General features: G+C 41.7%; 1 protein-coding gene across 1 annotated transcript; it reads right to left on the bottom strand.

The window, feature by feature from the left end:
* Nucleotides 1–4,156: 4,156 nt before the first annotated feature.
* On the bottom strand, nucleotides 4,157–21,961 carry ATP6V1C1 (ATPase H+ transporting V1 subunit C1). Its single transcript, XM_084279842.1, has 13 exons — nucleotides 21,918–21,961; nucleotides 17,470–17,652; nucleotides 16,705–16,772; nucleotides 15,510–15,595; nucleotides 14,433–14,527; nucleotides 11,782–11,873; nucleotides 10,580–10,678; nucleotides 9,382–9,450; nucleotides 7,976–8,068; nucleotides 7,794–7,887; nucleotides 7,201–7,298; nucleotides 5,879–6,005; nucleotides 4,157–4,723 (listed from the first exon to the last, which is right to left on the bottom strand). The coding sequence occupies exons 2-13, from the start codon at nucleotides 17,599–17,601 to the stop codon at nucleotides 4,628–4,630; spliced, it is 1,149 nt and encodes a 382-aa protein (XP_084135968.1). The 5' UTR covers nucleotides 17,602–17,652; nucleotides 21,918–21,961; the 3' UTR covers nucleotides 4,157–4,627.
* Nucleotides 21,962–24,361: the final 2,400 nt, after the last annotated feature.

Raw genomic sequence — 24,361 nt, forward strand, 5'->3', positions numbered from 1 at the left:
AAGACAAAACCAAATACCCCTTTACCACTGCTAAGCAGTTTATCTCAGCTACTGTGGGCATGGAACCAAGACCACTATCTTTGTACATGGTAGCACTGGCAGCTGGTGGAAGAGGTGGAGCTGGGTGATAAAGGGGAAAACCCCTTCCACTTCCCCACACATTTAAACAACTAAGCCAACACAGTAAGTGGCTGTTATCTTCTGTAAGGGAGTGACAGAGCGCACAGGAGCGTAAGCACAACTGAACACTTGAGCTCTTTCCCCTTTTACCTATAAAAAGCCAGAAAGAAAAGCAAATATCATTTGACACAGTAAATATTTTATATAGACTTCAAACCCCATTCCATTATCAGTAACTAGATGCAACTCTTGCGCTCAAAAGCTTCTCTTAATATTGAGAGATCTTAGTGGTGGCTTATCAAACACAGCAAACTCCTCAAAAGCGCTTCTGGCTCGTGGCTTGAGAGTCTATAGGCAAATGCTCCATACTGCTGAAGTTCACAGCACTGGTATTTTCAGTCAGGGCCAGGGCCACATTAGAAAAAAATCCAGTGGTTGCAGTATTTCAATTACTGATTTAGACAAATCCTCAGTCTTAATTCAACCTAGTTTTAAGAGGAATTGCAGGTTTTAACTGTATATTTAGCAACTGGAATATGCAGAACGCTTGTAATAGCTGTGATGAATGCTACTGACACAAAGAGCCCCTCCCTATACACACTAAAAGGAAGTTGTCACAGTCCCTTTATGGTAGAAAGGATGCTGTAACATCTAAGAGTACATTATTCAAAGTCATAAAGTAATCCCAAACTTCAACTGATTGAAAAAGAATTACCAAAAAATCCCAGACGAGCGTAGGTAGCTAGCATCCCAGGTAACTCCCTTCTTCCCAATAATCACCTCATATTTTCTTTAGTCATGAAGACACACACATGAAAAACATTCACACACAGGTTTGTTGGCCAAACAACGTACTTAAGCACTTCTGCACAAAGCAACAAAAGAAATACCCGCATCTCTTACAGTATTTGTGCTGAAATCAGTTGCATTTCTGTATCACTGTGTGCAGGCTGCCGCCTTGGGTTTAAATCACAGAACATTAGGAGTTGGAAGGGAACTCAAAAGATCATCTAATCCAACCCTCCTGCCAGAGCAGGATCACCTACACTAAATCACACAGGACAGCATCTAGGTGGGTTTTGAATGTCTCCAGAGAAGGCGACTCCACAACCTCTCTGGGCAGCCTGTCCCAGGGCTCTGTCACCCTCACAGGGAAAGAGTTCCTCCTTATATTCACATGGAACTTCCTATGTTCCAGCTTGCACCTACTGCCCCTTGTCCTATCACTGGCCATCACTGAGAAGAGCCTGGCTCCATCCTCCTGATTCTCACCTTTTACGTATTTATAAACATTAATAAGGTCACCCCTCAGTCTTCTCCAAGCTAAAGAGGCCCAGCTCCCTCAGCCTCTCCTCACAAGGAAGGTGTTCCACTCCCTTCAAGAAGGACCTATCTTGACCTACTAACCACACCCCTTCTACTACACCCCAGGGTGCCATTGGCCTTCTTAGCCATGAGGGCACATTGCTGGCTCATGGTCATCCTGCTGCCCACCAGGACCCCCAGGGCCTTCTCACCTACGCTGCTCTCCAACAGGCCAGTGCCCAACCTATCCTAGTACCTGGGGTTGTTCTTCCCCAGATGCAAGACCCTACACTTGCCCTTGTTAAATCTCATTAAACTTCTCCCTGCCCAGCTCTCCACCCTGTCTAAGCCTTGCTGAACGGCAGCACAACCCTCTGGTGTGTCAGCCACCCCTCCCAGTTTTGTGTCATCAGCAAACTTGCTGACTGCACACTCTATTCCCTCATCCAGGTCATCAGTGAATATATCAAATAGTACTGGTCCCAGTACCGGTCCCTGAAGGACTCAACTAGATACAGGCCTCCAGCTGTCACAACTCGCTGGCTTCTTCCCTTCAATCAGCTCTCAACCCACCTCACTACTTGACCTTCTAGACCATACTTGCTGGGTGTGGGATGCTGTGGGAAGATGGTGTCAAATGCTTTACTGTGGCCAATGTAGATCACACCCACTGCCCTACTATCATCTAGCCACCTGGTTGTATCCTCATAGAAGGCTATTAGATTAGTCAAACACAACTTCCCCTGGGTGAAACCACATTGACTGCTCCTAACAAGCCTCTTATCCTTGGTTCTGTCTCTAGACACATCAAGGATAAGTCATCACCTTTCCAGGGATGGAAGTGAGGCTGTCTGGTGTAGTTACTCCTGTCCTCCTCCTTGCCCTTTTTGAAGGCTGGAGTAATATTTGCTTTCCTCCAGTCCTCAGGCACCTCTCCCATTTCCCAGGACTTAGCACAGATGATGAATAGTGGCCTAGCAACAACTTCCAGTAGCTCCCTCAGCACCCTTGGGTGCATCCCCGCAGGACCCATGGGTTTATGGATGTCCAGACTGCTTAATTGATCTCTGACCCAGTCCTCATCAACCAAGGCAGACTCATTGTTTATCCTGACTTCCTCAGGGGCTTCAGCCATCTGGGGCTCCTGCAAATGGTCTCCTGCAAATGGTCTCCAGCAGTATAGACAGAGACAAAGGCGGCATTCAGTAACTCCGCCTTGTTACTGTCCTCAGTCACAAGGGCAGCCACCTTATTCAACAGAGGGTCTATGTTGCCTCCAGCGTTAGTTTTGTCCCCAGTGTACTTGAAGAAGCCCTTTCTGTTGTCCTGGTCCTGCCTTGCAAAGTTTCATTGCAGAGGCCTTAGCTTTCCTAGTTTCCACCCTACATGCCCTGACAACAGTTTTACATTCCTCCCAAGTGGCCATCCCCTCTTTCCATGACCTGTAGGCTCTCCTCTTCCACTTGAGTTTGCCCAGCAGGCCCCTGTTTACCCGTTTACCCATACAGGTCTTCTGCCTCCTTTTCTGGATTTCTCTCCCAGTGGGATGCTCTGACCTTGAGCTTGGAAGAAGTGGTCCTTGAATATGGACCAACTATCTTTGGCCCTTTTTCTTTCCAGTACCTTGTCCCATGGGATTTCCTCCAGTAATTATCTGGGGAGGCCAAAGTTGGCCCTGCTGTAGTCCAGGGCTGTGGTCCTACTTCATATTCTCTTCCTACCTGTCCTGGTTTTGGTCAGGATGGAGTTAATTTCATTTGTAACAGCAGATGAATGCTGTGTTTGAGAGTAAAATGGGAGTAGTGCTGATAACACCCTGATGTTTCTAGTTGCTGTCAGACAGTCAAGGACTTTCTCAGCTCTTCATGAGAAAGGAGGGGCGAAGCCAGGACAGGTGACCCAACTGGCCAAAGAGAGTATTCCACGCCAGTTACGTCCTGCCCAGGATATCGGGGGCTGACGGGAGGAAGGCCTGGGGCGGCTCCGGGACGCGCGGTTCTTGGGGGACGGTCAGGTTCTGGGACAGCTCTGGGTGGCACGGCCTGAGTTGTGTGGTTTGGTGAGAAACTGCATTGTGTATCAACAGCTTCATATATTTTGCTTTGAAGTCCTGTTAGTATTGTTACATTGTATCTTTCTGTTATCTTAGTAAACTATCCTTATCCCAACCCACGGGCCTCTTAATTTCTTGATCTTGGGGTTATTTGCCCCTTTCTCTTCCTTTTCCCTTCCCTTACTTCTCACCCCCCCCTCCCCTTCCCTTTAACCTGCTCTTTTCCTTTAAGGAGCAGGCAGCTGCATGGATCTTGGCCCTCAGCCGGGGTGAAACCACGACACTACCGCATAAGATGCTGAACTCCACCATCTCATGGTTGCTGCAGCCAAGTCTACTCTCAACCTTCTCTTCTTCAGCCAGATCCTCCTTGTCAGTGAGTACAAGATCCGGCAGCGCTCCTCTCCTAGTAGGCTCATCCACCATTTGCATTAGGAAGTTATTGTTGATGCACTGGAGGGACCTCCTGGATTGTGAGCAGCTGGCTGTGCAGGGCTTCCAGCAAACAGCTGGGAGTTAAAATCCCCTGTGAGAACCAGGGCCTGTGATTGTGAGGCTACTGCCAGCTGTCTGTAGAAGGCCTTTAAGATTTAGTGCCTTGCTTTGGTTCAGACACAAGCACCTACAGTAATATGTGGTACAAGAAAGTGACACATTAGCACAGGCATGTTTATTTTATCCTGTGTTTACAGTGCTTCAGTTATAATTTTAATCCATTCAGAAAGCACAATTTCATACCAATTTTACATACTTTACATCACAGTTCAACGACACAATTGTATCTACTAAATCAAATGAACAAAATGGCCATGAACATTACACTATTCTGTAAACAAGGGTTTTTTTTATAAACAATGAAAAATGGAATTAACACAGACCACCAATGAGCTTTCCCTTAAATAAATCACTCTGTTTATAAATACTTCAAATCTCTCAATATACATTTACAGACATAATCGATTTAAAGCAGGTTACCTACTTTCTTTAGAAAGAACATATGTCTAGAGATGGACCACTGTGTGTTAAATTCACCTAACATAAGAAGCAAGCAGATGATTAGTAGAGTGTTTAAAGTATTACTGTACTTCAACCTCACTTCTGTTTGTTTGTTTACACCAACACAGAGAAGATTGTCATGTTAGGGAACTTTTACTTGAATTCCAGCAAATTACAATCAATCTTGTAGTACACATATGGGTAGTACTCCTGCTGACTGAGGTTTAAGCCTGGAATATCCATAGTTGCCTGCAAATAAAATTGGGAAATCAGTTATACCCTTACAATTCAGACTCCTATTCAGAAGCAGATACAACATTCACATTTTAGAAGCAAACAGGCCAGGCAAGACTGCAAGGGGAAACTTTCCTGTTCAAGTGACTGTTTAAGCAACAAAGTTAGAACTTCAACAAATGAATAACAGTATTTTGCAAAGCAAAATACAAGATTTTTTGAAATCTAAGTAGCTCTGTATCAGTACTTCCCATCTGTTGCTATACCACACAAACTGCCACCAAATGGAAGGAAAATTACTGAAATTAAGTTTTACTCCTTCTAAACACAAATTGTTTAGGAAAAGAATGGCACAGGGTGCTGAATGATCCAGGGAGTTACATGACATTCAGCATCTTTAATTTTCACCTTAATTCATCCCTTTCCCCCAAAAGATTGGAAATACTTTGAAAAAACTTCACATTATATTTAATATTATGAAATATTCTATTTGATCATTTTAAATTCAGCTAAACTCATTGTGTGGTTGACCTTTAGTTAATCTGTAACTACAAAAAGCACTGGTTTTCAGTACAAAACAAATCAGTAGAATAAGCCTCCCAGCAAACCAGTTTTAAACATGAAAACGAGACCTCTATTGATTGAAAGGATGACTCAACTTGGCATCAATTCAGCCTACTTCAGTAGAGAAGGACAACTATGTTAACTTAGAAACAAAGACAACAATGCAACAACAAAGTTGTTTCAGTATTAAGGCTGCTGTTACTGGAGACTGCAGACAATTTGTGTATTCCTTCTGGGCTCTAAAAACATGAGATGCATTCAAGTTCCTTAAGCCTAGTTTCAGATCAAAGCTGAATCCTTTGAGGATATATGTATATAAGAAATCTTTCCATTGGTAGAAGAAAGAATGCAGTAAGAAGTTGTGAGACTTGTTATACCAGACAGCTCATCAAATGCATTGGTTGCAGCTTTATATACCACCTGCTTTGACAAAATGTAAAATGGTAGTGGCATTTTTAACAGGAGACACAATTTTCTGTACTGTCAGAGAATGGTGGAAAATATGGAGAGGTGTAGCTTTTTAATAAAGCCAACAGACTTTTTTTTTCTATTTATAGAGATTAAACCTAATATTGGTGGGGAGCAGGAGTTTCAAAAAGTACTTACATCGATGATAGCTGCTGCACTGCTGTCAAGGTGTTTGTACAAGTCATACAAAACCTCCCTCAGTTTCTTCATTGTTTTCTTATTAGGCTGAAGCAGCATCGCCTGGAAGTTAACTGGCAAACCATACCTGAGGAAAGCAAGCAGAAAACTATGCAAATGCTGAAATAAGCCTCCTTCTTTCCTTTCAAAGCAGAATATTATTTTGAGAAAGAATTCTATTGCTGAAGAGGAAATTCTGCTCATTTTCGTTTTGGCAAGAGCATTCTGTTTCTACAATTCATAAGGCATCCGTAAAGTAGAACTACTTTTTTCAAGTTTAAACAAACAAAACAAAGTCTAAATGCTTTTAAAATTACTTTAAATCCTTGAGTACTTTGCACAATTCTCACAGTTACTCAAAGTCTTGGACTAAGTTTTGAACATTCCAATTAATTCACTTGCAAGTGTTTGCTTATGCCACTAGATGGAGAATCTAGCCTGTACTCAGTCCTCCTTTCTAGATGTGTGGAAACATTCACCAGTATTCAAATCCATTTCAGCTTTCTTCCTTACCCAAGTCTGTCTTCAAAACAAGCCTGCAGCAGCTATGAAACACACCAGCATGCAAATTAATGTGATTTTTTTTTTTTAATATTTTCTCCTCTGATTGTCTCTCTTATGACAACGTATCGAAAAGGCTAAAAAAACCCTTTCTGTTTTCTGACTGAAGGCTACAGTCCTTTCAACTCTAAAAACCCAGGTCCTTTTGTCTGCGAAAGAACTACAGCTGTTCCTAAGTCAACTTAGTAACTATACTTCCAGAAAGGGATGAAGAAAAAAGCAGAGAAATTTTATAGTTAGAATATTGAACTGTTTAGTAGTGAAACATTTAGATAACAAAATTCTTGGAATTTTTAGGAATGTTTTTGGAAAAAAGCATACATTTCAAGATGTCAAGCTATACTAAATCAAAGCCTGAATAGTTTTTTATTCTGAAGTAAATTTCCTACTATATACAAGATACAGTAACCTCTTCTTACTAGCAGCTCAGAGCAAGCCAAGAATCAGCAGATATGCCTTGCTGCAATGTACACAGTACATGTAATCCTAAAGCACTGGTGGAAGGATTATCCAAGGGGAAAGGTACGCACTTATCTACCTCAAATAATCCACAACTGCTGAAAAGAGCTATTGCCATCAGCTATTCTTACTGCCCTACTTCCTGTTCCTTCCTTCCTAAAGAGTGGTGCTCACACACCTCACCTCAGTTTGGTAAGCCTAAGCTAGATGTGAATTCTTGCCAAGTCTAGGAAGAAGGGTGCTATTCTGGTCTGCCTCGTTACCTTAGAACAGATTCAACAAAAACTCGGAGTGCTTTCACGTGGATCCACGCAATGAAAGCTTCACTGAAATTAACCTTCAGCCACCGAACCAGAGGCCCCTGTGAAAGTAAAGAGGGGGGAAAAATGTTATTCAAGCTTCAGAAAAAGATTCAGCCCATTACACGTGTTTGAGCAGCTATTCAATATCTGTACCACGACAATAAAAGGCAACTTAAAGGCAGAGTTCACTATGGACATAAAGTCTCAATGCTAAAGAGAAATGTAATGAGACTTCTGTTGTCTTTTCAGTGTCCAAACTCAGCTGCCATGGGCTAATGAGACTAAGGACCATTTTAGTAGTATCTGATTATTTCATTCAAATGCCTGTCCATTTTCAAATTTCATACATTATCACCTGCAATCTGAGTACCTGGTTCAATGCAGTGAGCAGCATTTGTTCTACAGGAAACTCTATTACCCCTGAGCATATTAGCTGGGTGACAGGCTGACTATGTCATGTCATCTTGCAATGCTTTCTCAGAATCACAGGCTCATGAAATTGTTATGTCTCAGACATCTCATGTTTCTATAATGACTAGTTTATACAGACTTACAAACTGTTTTTTCTTGTCAGTTGAGAGTCTATTCATTTCTTCCTTATCTGCCTTCATCTCCTCTTCATTATACTGGAAGTCACGAACCATAAATCTGTGTTTGGAAAGGAATAAAATCCAAAGTGGCTACCTAGAGATCCTTCAAAGCATGAGACACACAACACACACAAAATAAGCCTTACTTATATTCTCTGGCTTTATGCTTGAAGTCATCCACTGCCTTCCTGAACAAGGTGACATTACAAAGGTAACTATCTTGGTCCTCGAAGAGTACACTACACAGAAAAAGAGGTGTCAGAATTAATAAGGTTCAAACCATCACAGATCTGATGCACAGTAGCTTAAGTCGTACTTTATCACTACTCAGGCAGGAACATAAGTGTAGATAATCACACATGATTTCTTCCCAAACTAAACACCTTACACAGAAAGTAACAGACACTTTAGCAGCTCCTCTTAATTATTCCCTTAGTAGAAGATGGCAGTTTCTATTTCACATTTAGAGACTTCACCACTCAAACACTTCATACATGTCTGCGTACATGTTCAAGTTAAAATTATTTTACAGAAAAAGGAACTTCAAATGGTTTAATACTGGCATTTTGGACTACTGAATTCTTAGAAATGCATGTTCTAAAGAAAAAGGAAATGGATTGAAAATAGGAAATGACAAATTAAAGAGACATCAGCGGTAAGAAAATGTGATTCCCAGGCTGTAAAGGCATCATCCCTTTGATTTACTATTTTATAGTTCAAGACTATACAAGTCTCTTATTTTGAGACTTCACCTTAGGAAAAAAGCTGTCTTCAGTACAAGGCATTGTTTCATGGTTTAACAAGTCACCTCTTCTTAAGCTATCCCTAGGTCATGGTTCCCCAGTAATTAAATAAGAATCATTAGCAGATCTCCCACTAGGCTTAAGTTGATCCAATTCAAATGTGAAGTTAGCAAGAGCAAGTTCAGGTTTTAGAACTGGCACAGAGCTGGCAATGCCAGATCTGCCTGATGGAATCTTCGCTCTGTCAGTTAAACTTAACACCACATCACTGCTCCATGCTACATGTTGACTTTATTTTCCATGTGATTACAATATTGCTAAAGCAGCATAACAGCATTATCAAATCCTGGCCTCAGGCTTGTCCACCACAGATCACAAGCACCAGCTTGACACCAAGGTCCTTTGTTGGTCCCTAAGAGACAAGTTACCACAAGGGACAAGAAAACCATATGTAGTTCTTCACTCCTTGGCAGATTTCAAAGGGTATGTCTAGTTTCAAGTGCTCAGGCATTAAGCCTACAGACTAGCAGCTAGTATTTGGTGCCTAACCCCACCATGTGCTAGCATGAAGTTGAACGTACCTCACCTAGATTAACTTCAATTCTTTTATTCATCCCACATCAATTAGTTTGATAACTTTGTTAACCCTAGAATTAGAGCTCCTTTGAACTTTTCCTCAACTGCAACATGAACAGGCATGATCAGGTAAAGCTATAAAGCAAGCCATTTTGACAATTTTTTGACCAATCTCTAAAATTCCAAGAACACTTACAAGCACATGCAAATATGAGACTTAGCAGTTAACTTACTTGCTGGAACGTGGTACAACCATCTCCGCTAGTGTTTCATATTGCTTAACCCAATCATTATAATTCATCCTAGAAAATACATAGGTTAAGGTTAAACATTTAGAACTGTAGTAAGAAATCTCAGAGTAATGGATCAAGGGTTTTAAAAAAAAATTAAGAATATTTAGTCATCACATCTTCCAACCCAGGTGCAGGTTGTCAGAAATGCACAAGACATCCAGGACAGTCCTCTTCCTCATGCTGTTTCTAAGATCATTGCTAAATAACCTATAATTATAGCAACAGTAACCTATCTTCAGTCTTTGTCTAAGTTTGCAAGCATAACACTTTTGAAATCAAAGAACTAGGAAATTAAACTAGTCGCCATTAAGTACAGATCTCAGGGGATCAATGGACTTAACCAACAAGGTTTATCAAAAAAACACCTTATGTAACTCTGCTCCTCTGAGTTGCTAATAGAATACTTTTTCTGCAATTACAAATGGGTTCCCCCAACTCCTGCACTTACCTGAAGGACTGATGAGAATTTTGGAAACCCTGCCTTTCTGTAGTTGGTGGTGAAAAGGTTCCACCCTTTCAACACAAACCAAGTCAAAGGTAAAAGAAAAGTAACAATCAAGACACACAAACTACCTATTTTCTGCTAAAGTCACTGCAAAACTGGTTTGCTTTCTCCAGTTTCACACATGAGGAGGGCTACTGCCTCATGCAATAAATAGCCTATTGGCTATCTTTACAAGTTAGGAATTCCCTTTGTTCCCAGCTCCAGGAAGCCAGCCTAGTGCTATTTTCTCATTTTACAAGAGTCCTAAGGACATCTGCATCACCATTTTCCTTGGCCAGGGTAAAATCGTAGGAGTTTTGTTGTTTAAACATTTCAGACAAGCACAACCTGTTTGCAGCCAAATGACATAAGTAGTATTCCACTGGTAGAGACTTAGATATATAAAAGCAGTCTTCTGGCAACCTGAATAAGTGGGGAGCAAAGTAGTAAGGCGTTCACTTTGCTCACTAAGTGGTGAAAGCTAGGAAAGTCCTAACCAGGGTAATTTAATCATTAAGCTTTCTAATGTATAACAAGCTTTTAATGAGTACTTATTTTCTTAAGAATACCTTCTGCAACATTTAATATTATCCATAGCATGTAATAAGAGACTTAAGTCTAATCTCCAGTTTCTTAAAGAAATACAAAGCTTACTTCGGTACAATCACTAATAACGTGACCAAATACTCCGAATCAAGTACAAAGTCCTCTTTCTTTACAATATCAGCAAGACTTCTGGTTAACAAGCTTCCCCTGCAGAGAAACAGACAGCCAGAGTAAATACATGTTTAAGAATCAAATTCATCTGGACAACAGTTTCTAGTGCTTGACAACATAACATTTAACAAAATATGTGTTACTTACGCACTCACTATTAGCAGAGCAAACAAAATGTTCTTTTATATCTTACTGTCTAAAGTCACTGCAAGTTTTTATCAGCAGCTCCATTGCTCTGCGTCAGTTCCGTATTTCAAATAGCTTAAGAACACTTAAGAAGCCAAGTTCTCTTTTAAAAAGTGATTTGAAAACACAAGAGCCATTAAAACCATTAATTGTGAAGCCCAGTATAAGGAGCCTCAGATTTACAACCTACTACAGATGTACATCCAGGAGAACCTCAATAAAAATTTTAAAAAGCACATTGCCTCTTATTCACACAAGACTAGGAAAACACACAGATTTAATGGAGCTTAGCTGACAAATTATCATGGCTTAACACCAAACTGACATCTTGCTTGTAACACAGGTGTCGCTAATATGACCCATAAATTGGCCAGCCGGCTCATATCATTAACTGTAATGATAGGGTTGGATCAAATTAATCATCAGAACTACTGTACCTCACCTGTATGTGAGATGATCATCACACACGCATGACAAGACAGCACACTGCCCTTCAGTTAATTTGCACACCTCTGCTGGTTAATTCTGAGGGGAGAACCCCAGCAATAATGATATGCTTAAGGCTAAGTTGGAGCGAAGGGAAAGATTTCCTTGTTCAGAAGGCACCTAAGCAGCAGCAGTACACACCACTTGAACAGCAAACTTCTCTCAGAAGCTCCAGCAATTTACTATTTATACATGCTTTTACTTTGGCAGGGGGGTTGGACCCAATGATCTCTCAAAGGCCCCTTCCAACCCCTACAATTCTGTGATTCCATAATTCCACAAATAAGCCATTGCCAGCAAGTCAGCTGGTAATAAATATTCTTTTATGACAGCTGTTATTCAAGGTTGACAAATACCTCAAAAATACATGCAGCTTGAAGCCTGTACCTCCTCACAGGCTACTCAGTTTTCACAGTTAAATGACTGTCCATTTCTACTACATTAGCAAAAAAACCAATGTGACTTACGCATTCTTTCTTTCCAAATTCTGAAGGTTCCCTTTCAGATTATTGTATGCTGATGCCCTTGCTTTTAGATCATTGTCGATCTGGTTTACTCCCTTAAAGATAAAAAGAAAAGGAACAGTATCTAAGGAACTGGAACAGATTTTATATTATTTCTGAACTTAGATCTGCCAAGAACAACTTAATGAAAAATACATAAGTTAAAAACTTTTTCTCTAGAGCTTGACAAACATCACTCAAATCTCAGAATACCCTAAACTAGAATTAATTCCTTTGAAGGAAAATCAGCCAATGATAAAAGTTAAACATCCTCTCCTGGTATCAACTGGATGTGGTTCTGCATCCAGCTGATCATTACTGTATCACCTGAGGCTACTACACTTCATATCAGCTGACAGGAGGGGTTGTTTGAAGTTTGTATCCCAAGTGCACTTGTGAACATCGGGTATCATTTGCTCCAGCTGTTACCTCACTTCTCATTATACCTCCTCCTCATTAGATTTTCAGTGACAAGAATGATGGTACAGTTATGAGTAGCAAATAAAGAATTAAGTAATCCAAAGCACTACTGCTTTGCATCATCTACAACTTAAGAGAAGACTCTGTTGCCCTGTATTTGCCTACTGCAATTTGCACCTTTCCTTGTGATGAACATCCTTGGCCACTCAAAGACAGAGTATGAACTAAATGCATCACCTGCTTGATTCCAAATGGCTATTACTATTTGCAGTTCTAATTATCGGAGTTAATTCATGCCTTTATGTCCCCCCTCCCCAAGCTATTTCCCTTTTTGTATATTTGCAAAGGAAAATACAATACACTTATCACCGTCTTCTCTCAAAGTCATTTATTAAAAGCTTCTGTATTTTGGAATGTCTGAAGTTGCACAGAGACAGTTCCAGGGTAGACACGTAAGCAGTATTTCAGACTTGGATCCAATTTATTTCAGGTAATAAATATATGTCTAATCAAGTAGAGGCAGCATGTTAAGTTTAATGTCACTGTCAGCCTTCAATCATCTTTCAAACTTTAGTATCAAAGTTCCAAGTATGTTACTGTGTAGACTCAGACTCTCATATTTGGCTTGCCATTGCTGCTCAAATAAGCCACCTCTCAAACCCATCCTCCAGGACTAACTAGATTACTAAAGTGATAACTAAAAATGATTCATTCCCAGCTAGGTAACTTGGCAGCAAGGGGAAGAACACAAAAATTAATTAGTAGGTGTTAACCACCCAATCCAATTCCTACAGCATGTACCCTATAAAAGGAAGTATTTTAAAATCAATATAGCAAGTTGGATCACTGAAAGAAACATGGTACAGTATTGGTCTGGCACCATAAAGCTGCCTACTCCCTCCTTCACTGCTTCGTCACCGAGATACGCAGGTACAAGTGAACAGCAGTTCCCTGGGACAAGTATATAAACAGAGTCAAGGGACTCTCCCTTTATTTGGGCTTAAGCCACAGAACATTTTGCTTGCATAGGGCACCTCAGCTTGGGAAGCTAGATACAGTTTTATTTCCATAAACTAAATCTCAAAAACTACACCAGTTACACTGTGACCTTGGTCACAGTAACAGGGAAGTTCACTTGTCAGTAGCAGGAAGAAGTTACTAAAAGCCTGGTGGTTTCACCTGGCAACATGTTAACAGCACACACCTTTACACATGCAGCAAGACTTCAAACAAACACCCGTGAAAATAAGGCTAGCTACTTCTCAAGCACATACATATTTAAGGTTATTTAAATTCCTTGACTGATATAACCTCTAGCAAAGCACGTGGAACACCTCAGTAGGTGTCAGAAAGCACGTATCTTCTTGATGGGTAGATTTAAGATAGCCCCAGAGAAGACATCAAAACAGAAGTTGCATTCTCAAGTCAGCTAAGTACCCACTTAGATATATATGAAGATTTTGTAATCTCAGCAAAAATATTGAACTAGTAGTTTCAGCAGCTACTTTTTTTTTCCAGGTTATGTATTGACACAGGTAATTCCAAGAGACATACTGCACATTACAGAAAACAGGGTTAAAAAAAAAGCAGGGGTAGTTTAGAGAGAACTCTTCCACTGTCTGAACACACTACATCCCTGCTGAGGACTCTACAGACACTCACAGCACGTAAAATCAAAGCAAGTCCCCAAAGTGCAAAAAACTTTACCAAGGTAAAGACGGGGGAAAACCCATGACTTCGCTCACATGAACCTTCTTTACATCTAACATTGAAAGCTCATTTTTTCCCCTCAACAGAGTGGCATAGCTTTCAGAAGGTAAATAGGTTCACTGATTTGCTGCTGCTAATAGCCCACAATTTGTGAACATCAGAAAAATGGCATGCCAGCACAGCAAAATGTAAGTGTCAGCAACATAATTTGCTAGGTATTTATTTGTTAACTCGGTGATCTTAGGAAACAAAACTCAGCAAAAAAAGCATAAAGGCCTTGAGGGAGCATTCTCCAAATCCTACCCCCACCTTAATACACTACTCTGGTTATGAAGACACACAAATTTCTATCATATTTACTACTGGTGTGGTCAAAGTTAAATGAAGCTAACAAAAATGGACAAATCTTGGTAAAATAGTACCAAGTTTCGTGCTTAAATATCTGAAGTTCAAGTAGGAAAGTTTTACACCACCAATTGCCTTACCTTTGCAATGATTTCTGAAATATTCTTTAAGGATTGTTTGATTGGATATTTGGCCATATCCCACTGGAACCTTGTTATATAGGTGACCAAGTCAACTAAAATTGTAAAGAACAACTTTGTTAAATAGACAAAAAATAGACCAATGTAGGATGCTCCATGTAGGACTGCTGTAATAGGAGGGTATTATAACAGACTGTGGACCACCACATGTGGACCCTATTGCTTCAGAAATTTGAAAATAAACACTCAAGTGCAAGTTATCCATGACCTCTGCCTTCAGACAGTGATTTCTCCACCTCTCTAGACTCCAAGTGGTATTTACTAAATCAACAATGGCTGGAGAAGCCTAGACAAGACCAAACTATTTTTTGCCTTGTGTGAAAAATGTATAGAAGACAGGGCTACAATGGGGAAAAAAAGGCAGCAAAGATTATGTGGCTCACCTGAAACAGTTTTGTAAAGCTATCTATGAGAAACACTACTCCAAGCCCCTAAGAATAACTGCGTTAATTAGGACCACTGCACCTAAGACGAAGATGTTAGGCCCCTCATATTTGCTTCTCCAGCATCATTACAAGCTGAGTTTAAATTTTACAGAACAGACACTGAAAACAAAACCTTTATTTAGAGACCAGTGCAATTCTTCAATAAAATGGACAAATATTTCCGCAAGACAACTAGTTTTATAAAAACATTCTATCACAATTTGGGAACAACTGAGTATTCCAGCACAGCTTACATCATACCCATTCAGATGAGAGACTCATACAAAGCATCCTTACAGTGATCAGCCATGGCAATTTTTATTTTCTCCCAGAGACATGTGACAACAAAATAGTCATAAAGGATCAAAAGGCTTCTGTGAGTGAGTACTGAACAGGTAGATCTAATTGCTTGCCATTCTGGATCCTATAACTTGTTGCAGGGCACATGACTCATGGGGAAAAAAAAAAACCTACTTCCATGTCCAAGCCAGGCTTTCAGAATTCATACAAGGAAGCAGCATTAGTATGTTTCAGGATCATTGCCTTCCCTCCTGCCCCTTTTAGGATGCACATACTGCAGTTAGTACTTTACCTCCATTAGCCAGAAGATTCTCCTGAACTTTATCTTTACTGTCTTCTAGAACATCAGCCATATACTGGGCCACTTTCTTTACAACACTGAAAAGTGAAAGATAAAGATATGAAAAAAAGAATAAAACATTGCCAATTTGATAAATACCATTTGTGAAAGTGATATGAAATTGCATGGGAAAATAAGTAATAGATTGGATCAAAAAATAAGAGTTGACTGCTTTACATATAAGCTTTTCAAGAGCACAAACCAGGCTCAGTATCTTAAGGATATAAGCTTCTCAGATACATGCCAGAACTTTATTTAAATCCTTCTCAAGTGTTGCTGCTCATCAGTTCTCAACAAGGTGAAGCTACTTCCCTTGACTCCAAGAGTGATCTCTCATTATTTTGGCTTTTAAGTCTGTGGTGCTTTAAAATCCTAACACCTTTCTCAAAACACATAGGGAGGTAAAAAACATCAATTACCCCAAATTAAACACAAGGCAACTGTGACAATGAAACACCAGAGTTAACTGAAGAGCCCAAAGCTCTCATGAGATCTGACACACACCACCTGACTTCCTCACAAGAAAAGCTGTTTTTAGTATTACTCACGTGTGCCATACCAAATAGTTTCCTTTTCGTTTAAAAACTACCACCTAACATTTCTCTCCGTGAAACAGAGGATGTCTCCACAAGTTCTGGTTATGTGAAATTCAGTTAAGTTTGTTCAAATCACTTTCAAACAACCATTTGGTTTTTTTCAAAATTACCAGCCTTTGGATTTTAATATTAATGTGTTTCATGATCTCTGTGGATTAGCAGAAAACATGAGAAATCGTTTGCTTCTCCAAGTTTGCAAATAGCACTCTAACTTGCTAAATTAAAACAGAGATTACTCCATTTCAACACCACTTCCCACAGGTTCAATTCTTAACAGTTCTTCAGGACCTATCAGCACACAGCACTGCTACAGGTAGGACCATCCCTCATCAGTGCATAAAGTCCCACTATTCCCCAAGAAGTTCAGATATTTATTTTTCCCCAAGTACAGATACTAGGAAAACCAGCAGCTGAGTTTATTGAAATCTTAGTTTGCTGGCTGAACTAGAGGATCACTATGAAACCAGGAAGTTGAATGTGCATTGTGAGGACTCAGCAAACCGTTGCTTTATGATTCCAGTATTTTGCACACAGTAAAAATAAACCATTACCCCTCCACAAATGCATCCAGTTTAGCCAGCTCATCTGACAGACCAACCAAAACATCCAGCGTGCCAACCTAGAACAAAAGATCAAAATGCATTTGTATGTAAACACAGAGAGATACAAATCACAACACAAGCTAAGTCCTATGAACAGGTAGCTTTGCAGCGCTGTATAAAATACTGTACTCGAAGATTTCAGATTTGTTGCTTGAACAAAGTCACATTGTGTTTCATTTGCTCAAGATATCCCTGAAGCATCACTTTATCAGATACAACTCATTTCAGCTTGGTGCAGAGTTTCAATTCTTCATTCCAGCCATACAAAACATGTTAAAACATCTTTCACATTGAGCTTGGCTGCATTTCCCACTAGTCACTTGCTTCAGCGTTTGATTTACTACTTTAGATTAAATCTGACATTGCTGTAATCAGGTATCTCAGTGCTGGAGGCAGCTTCACATATACAAGAGTACTGTAGCAGTCAGACCAACAAGAGTCTGGACTTTTTGCACCTGGAGTAATGGAATATCCAGCTTGTCCACAAAATTTCCTGCTCTTTCATCCCCTCCCTTCCAGAAAACTCTTTCTTCCCTCATTTCACATAATAATGTAGAGCAACTGATACACCTTTCAAGGGCCAGAGATGACACCATTTATAATTCAAACATGAAAATTACAGCACAGTAAAACATTGTTTAGCTTTTAGCCTCAAGAAGCAAAGACAATGCAAAGCAAACATACCTCTTAGGGCATGAAGTGAGGTTTACATACCTTCAAGTCTGGAATATTGAATTTTGAATTAGTAGAAAGATTGTTATTTTTTGTAGTTGCTGCATGTAGTTTCTCCCATGTCTGTTGACAGGTTTTTTCCCCGGGAGCAGAAATCAGCCAAAACTCGGTCATTTTTGTGTCTTTATCTTGATGTTTTCTGCTTCTGAAGACAGACGCAAGATGCTAGAAGGGAAACAAGGAAGGGGGGAAGAAAGGGTATCTGCCATTAGTCCAGAATTCAAAGCTTTGCCTGAAGAAAAACATCTCATTCCATATTACTGAAGTGCAGTTCCAGCCACTGTAAGATACTTCGCCAAGAGCATGACATGGTTCTAAATTGTTTTCCTATCTTCCAAATCACATTTGCACAGTCGGAAAGTCTTTTTAAACTGCCCATCCTGCAAGCTGAAGTGGGCTGAGTTTGCAACATTAGCATCTTTCTGCTGCAATTCGACTAAAGATTATAAGTGAAAATAAATCCAATAAAACAGACCAAATCACATTTTCACAGCTGTATATTATCTTCCAGCACCTGTACAGCAGACAACTTGTTCTGTACACGCAAGAAAAAAAAAAGAAAAAAAAGCCCTCAAATTTCAACTCTGATGTTACACCTTTTCCAATCACTTTTTGAAGCAGAACAGTAATTTAAAGTGAGTAAATGCCAAAAAAATACTTAAGTTTGATAAACTTTAATTTGTCCTTTCAAGCGAAGAAGGTTTTCCTGGCAGCTGAAAGATTAGGCAAAAAGGAGCACATCTTCTAGCCTTGTTATCTCTGTTACCATTGCAAACTTTCAATGATGGTACACATACCGGCATCAGTCAGGAGAGTACTGGTATTAAATACAAATTATGCTGAGCTACTTTGCAAATGACCCCAGGAAGTTAAGAGTATATATATATTTTTCTGTCACAAAGAAACAGAACAAGTCAGTGGAGAGTTACTAGATTTTCTAGTAAGGGATTGGAAAACAAAATCAAAGCGTACCTTGACAGAATCTAAATGTCAAATATTGGTATTTGCTACGACTTCTGTAGCAGCTTTGAAAAAAAAACCCTGCATTTCATAACAAACACAGGCTACAAGACTTTTTTCAGAGAGATTCAAATGTTGTACTTGTTAAGAATTAAGACACAGTAGCAAACTTTGCCCAAAACAAGATGCAAGTCCTCCATCTGTGTAAGCAGGTCAACAAGTTACCAAGGGTGCTGAAGTTTGAAATGAGCTAAAGAAAGGCCTGTTAGCTGATTCTTTTGTTTAGCTACCCAGGAAGCCTGAAGCTGAAGGCAGTTTACCAACCGTTAAATTAATATCACTAAGCACATATTGCTGATGGCCATCCTCCTTCAATTAAGGGGCCTTGCTTATAATGAGAGATGATGACGTCCAGCTACCAGTGCTCTTGATACTGTGCACTCCATTATGTCTGACACTGCATTACCAGGTAGTAGCCCAGCAGTGCTGCAGTTCTAAATACAGGCAATGCCATGGGGGGTACAGACACTTGAGAAACCAGAATATTTACAAAACCAGACACACGTCCGCAAAACCTTGTCCAGCCTGATCCTGATCCAGCTCAGTTCTGGGCACTCTCCTGCTCTGCAGCTGCACATCAGCACAGATGGTTATATTCACCATCAGAAAGTCAAGGACCTGGCAATTAGCTGTGCTTTCCTCACTATCGCTACTCTTTCTTCTCCCCTAACAAATTGCCAAAGCAGGCTGGAAGGAGAAAGGCTGAGTAGTTCTTTGCTCCTTGAAATAGCATGGGTGAGAAAAGGGGTCCTACCTCCGAGAAGGAAGGGTGAAAAGGCCACATCTACTGTTTCCCTCATGCTGTGGACTTTAAAGTCTTCGACAGCGGAATCAGAGAGAGGTGAAAACCACAGCAACAGCCCCTTGGGCAGCACTGGCCCTACATGCTCACAAGCATGTACTGTAACAATTGTTGGTCACACTGTAACGATGACTTTATTATATTATCAGGAGATATGAAAAATGAAACCAGCATCAGTCATCACCATGTTACAGGGCTTCTTGTCTAGGGAAGCACCAACTGGATTATCTCACATTACAGGCCTCCACAGGAGGTCTACTAATTATCAATGATTTGGAAGGAGATAAGATTTCCTCTTACTCAGTCTACTTGATGCATTTTCATCCATAACACATGCCAAACCCAGTGAATCCATTACACATGATCTTTTCCTACATTTCACTGAACTCTGGTCCTATAAAAGACATAGCCAAGTTTACAATAAACTTCACCCATGCAGGGAGACACCTCCAGAGCTGACACACACACTCAAAGTGTTTAAGCTTTAAATTTGTTTTGGTTTGGATTTGACTGGACTAGGACTAGAAGAGTCTTTGAAATAAATTCTTAATTTGAAAAAAAACCTAGTTTGTGTGGTGGCAGCAGCAGCATGCAAATATCTAAGCAAAAAATGGAAGAGCCATCATGTAGAAATCCAGAATCCCATTCTGTAAGACAGAAAGAGCATTTAATTCTCATGTTTTCCACTAAAATATAAATAGTCCCTAAAGTATACACATAAAGTTTCCAGAGATTGTACCATCTAAGGAAACAATTATATGTTTGCTATGACACAATCTCGTTCCCTGCATTACAGATTGGGAAAATCAGATGGACATTAAAAATACCTAACCTTCCTTTCCAGGAGAGAAAAAAACAAACCAAAACAACAACTCAAACAGACCCGTTACAAAGAATAATCACTTTCAATAAGTGAAGTTTTCTCATCTTTTAAAGTTAGCTTTCAAAGGCCAGCTGTTCAAACTTCATAGTCTACCATAAACAAGCCTAAAGTTACAAACCCCAGACAGACTTGCAGTAAATCTTTTTTCATGCTTTAAACCAAACGAACTTGAGCACTTCGTGATTCCTCAATGTCAGAGGCAAAAACTGAGTATTCAACTGAATAACCAGGGTCTTTTTCACTGGTCAGAGTGAAGAGGCACAAGTGGAACAGTTGTACCTCCCAGGAATTGTTAAGCTACTTCTTTTCCTTGCTCATCGTTTTTGACTGTGTGGTTGGTTTTCCCAAAGATCTGTTCCATTTCTAATAGCCATGGGAAAGACAACAGTTCTTCATTTCAGACACCTACCTGCTCAATGGAGGTACTGCCAAATACATACAAGGGAAAAAATAGCTTGGTAGAAGAGCTTTAAGTGATTATGCTTGCTTTAAGCAAAGGGGATGGAGTTTGAAATCAGAACTATGGGGAGTAACAAAAAAAGAACTGAGGAAAGGACAAGGGCTACAGAACAGCAGGAAAAGCAGAAACAAGTGCTAGCAGGCCAAAAAATACACACCAACCGACTGTAAAGTGAAAGATGGGGAATTCAAAGAGAAGAGCCACAGAATAGATCAGGAAATACCAAGTGTTCAAATAAAACCTAGAAATAAGAATGGACATCTGAACTGTTGTTTACACCATGTGCCACTGACCAGCTCTTTTTTATAGCATACTATTAGGCAGAACTTGTCATAGCACCGTTCCACCTAATTGCTGTTAGTTAATTTTGCTATTTCAATTGCTTGTGATGTACACTCAAGAGAAGAAACATTCACAAATGGACTTCTGCATACATAAACAGAACTGTGGACAAACATGAGTCTATCAATCTAAGTCAAAACAGAATCTCAGCTAAAACTCTTTGCATTGTTTTGAACAGGGCTAGGGTGAGGGGACAGTTGTTTCTTCACTCCTACTGAGCTTAAGAGGAAAGCTTGCTGCAAGTCAACACCAAGTAAGTCTCCCAACACCCAGCACTAAGTCCCCAAGACATCAGTCCTAGAAGCTCGCTCGCAGACACCCTTAGCCTTCTCTGCCTCCACACTTCATAAAGAGAAGCAGCCGCAATGAGGAAGCCAGAGATACGCCCGGGAGGATTTCACAACGGGGCGCTCACACACATGCACAGACAACCTGGCGCTGGCACACGGGGCGGGGGGAGCTGCCCTCACTCCCCATGGAGCCGCTGAGCTGGATCACGGGGATTAGATGACGGCTCCCGGAGCCCGGGCAGCAGCAGCCACCCCGGCAGCCACCGGTGCGGGCTGCCTGCACCGCGCTATCGCTCCGCAAGAGAAATACCCCGCCGCGCCTAACTCACCCCCGGCAGAGGGGCGTCAGGGCAGCCCCGCACCCGGCAGCTCCCGGGGCGACGCAGAGGCCAGTCAGAGCCGCTGGAAGGCGCGGCGGCGGCAAGCGGGCCTCGGCGGAACCGCCGGGCCCGGCCGCCACTGTCCTTCACGCCAGGCCCAGCGCGGCCCGCTGCCGGGGAAGGCCGGAGCGCTGCGCCAGCCGCTCGAGGCGCGTCGAGTCGCGGCCCGGCCTAAGCCCTCCGCCTCCTCCTCCGCCTCCCGCCCCTCCGCGGCCCGGGCCCGGCCCCGCCGGGGGCTCCCCGCGGCGTTTACCCGTTACTGCTCCATCCCCCGCCGGCAGCTGCAGCCGCGCGCCGCCCGCACACCCGCCAGCGGGTCACGTGAGGCACCGAGTCAGCTGACGCCGCCGCAGCGCCGGTCACGAGACGGCGGAGAGGCGGGGCGGTAAGGGCGGGGCGGGGCGGGGCGCGTGTGTGACGCTGCGACGCAATGACTGGCAGGTCCGCTCGAGCCTGTCGTGGAGATGGGGCCGCGGGTTCGAGACCCGTCCTGGCGCCGTCATCTCTTCATTCCTCCCCTCGGCTCTGCAGCCGAGGCTCGCCCGGGCAAGTGCCAATGATACCCCCAGCCTGTTCGGGACACCGGCCCGCCATGGCTGCCTCAGGCCGGCGGGCACCGGCTCCCTCAGGGCCTGGTCATCCGTGGCCGCCTCAGGGCCCGGCAGGCTCGCACCGCCTCTGGTAAATCTGGGCTTGATGAGGGAGCCCGTGGGAGAACCGCGTATGGACCGGAGCAGCCTCCCTCGCAAGGAAGAAGCAGACGTTGTTAAGATCTGATACGATTTTGCCCTCGGGGCAGGGCAGGGTAGTCGGGGTTGGAAGCCCGTGTGTTCATTCCTGCTGCAGCTGGCTTGTCTTCCTCAGGTCAGCTCTTGGAAAACTGCCTTGGAAAATGCAGTGGGAGTTCAGTGATCAGAGCTGTCAGCGCCTGTGTGCTCTAACACTCCCGTGCTACCGATCAGCGGTGAAGGACTTGGGAAAGAAGGCAGTGTGCGTGGCGGGAAGAGTCGGAAAAGGTGGACTTTGGAAAACAGTTGCTGTTTTCTTTTGGTACCAAACCCCCTTTTTCTTACCATGCACAGTGACTGCTAAGTGAAAAACAGCAGGTTGTGAGTTGCTTTATTACTAAAAGTCAGGTTTTTTATTGTGTAAAACTGCTTGTCATCTTAATTCACAATATTATCCAGACACAAACAGGAACCATGTAGAAAAAGCAAACTGCTTTAGTTTGCTGGTTTTAGTGAACCAAACAATTTTTTCCTAATTCCTTTTTCTTTTTATCAAGTAGGCACAGCTTGGGGTCATCCTATAGCTGTGGGTGGCTAGTGTGGAACTGCAGCGCAGAGGACACGCAAATGTGATCTCAGATACAAAAAAAAGATGACCTCACATACTTCTAGCTCCCCAAGGACGTGGCTTCATATCTCTGGGAGCAAATCCTCTGATCCAGTGGTTTTCTCCCCTGTGAGTATTTATAGATCGAGCAGCTCTGAACTCTGCTTAATCAAGTTCAAAGTCTGAATGTTGCTCAGCGACCCCTAATGTGGCAGGTCACTCTTCCTTCAGCCATTTATGATGTTCTTCAACCACTGGAGGCTTCTAAAAATGTTCCCATTACTGAACTGCCATCTATAATACTCTCAACATGCTCCAACTGGTACAATTTAGTTAGAGAGACATTTCTCATATAGAAAAGCATACTCTAAACCAAGTCAGTAAACCAGAAACTTATCCACGTTGAAAGTGGGCAAAGCCTTTTTAAATACCCACACTACAAATTCCTCCAGAATTGTTTCTCAATGGCTGAATTATTAACATTCAGCTTCCAGTGGAAGTTATTTTAAAACTGCACTACAGACACTTCTCTTACTATTGAAAGCCATCTCCTCAAAATGTGGCAATATATGCCATATGCCAGCACTAACCAGCAAATGCCAGTCATTATCTATGTTATTTTTGGAGCAAGATAAGGTTTTTTTGAGTGATCCATAGCTCCAAGCTATCAGACGGAAACTTGGCATTAACCTCTATAAGTAAACGGAGCAGTTAGTAAATGCTACTATAAAATCAGTACTTAGCAGAGGAACAGGAAGCATATCTAACCTGCGTGCTGAAAACATGCTTGTAAAACTGCAGGAGGAGAGTCTGAGAACAAGGACCTATGATCTGCCACTTAAAGTCCACTGCCTAACGTTGTTGGTTTCATTACAGTATTTGCCATTTGGTTAATTAAGATGAAGGAGGTGCAAGGCAGGCCGGTGGGCAATCTATAACTCTTCACTAGACAAGAGAGGAGGCAAAGAGAATTGACACCTATTAAAAAATCGGGATATTAGCACCCTCAGAATAAACACACAGTAACAGTGGGCAGCAGCAGGGTTGCAAGCAAGCTGTCAGTCAGAAACCCCAACCAGGTGTAGCAGGAGTTATAAATGGCATCATGGAGAACACGGTGAAGAATAACATTTAAAACTAGAGCGGCTGCGATGTGAGTGGGTATATGCTAGATTAAACAGATATGCTCGCTAATACTTTTATAAGTGTACTTGCCTGTAACACTGCTCCATCTGGCCTGACAGGGATATTTTTATGAAGACTTGGGAGCCTGAAAGAAATAATATGTGCCTCTTTTATTCTTCTTTTTTTTTTTCTTTTTTTTTAATTTCACTTGGGATGGGGAGAACTGTAACGTGTCTT

Source organism: Gallinula chloropus, assembly GCF_964237585.1.
Source record: "Gallinula chloropus genome assembly, chromosome: 2".
NCBI classification, from domain to species: domain Eukaryota; kingdom Metazoa; phylum Chordata; class Aves; order Gruiformes; family Rallidae; genus Gallinula; species Gallinula chloropus.

Coding starts and splice junctions, on each gene's coding strand:
- ATP6V1C1 (XM_084279842.1), bottom strand. CDS start 17,601: ATGACCGAGTTTTGGCTGATTTCTGCTCCCGGGGAAAAAACCTGTCAA. Junction 14,528..15,509: donor GAATCTTCTGGCTAATGGAG/GTAAAGTACTAA, acceptor TTACAATTTTAG/TTGACTTGGTCACCTATATA. Junction 8,069..9,381: donor GTTGTACCACGTTCCAGCAA/GTAAGTTAACTG, acceptor TTTTCTGTGTAG/TGTACTCTTCGAGGACCAAG.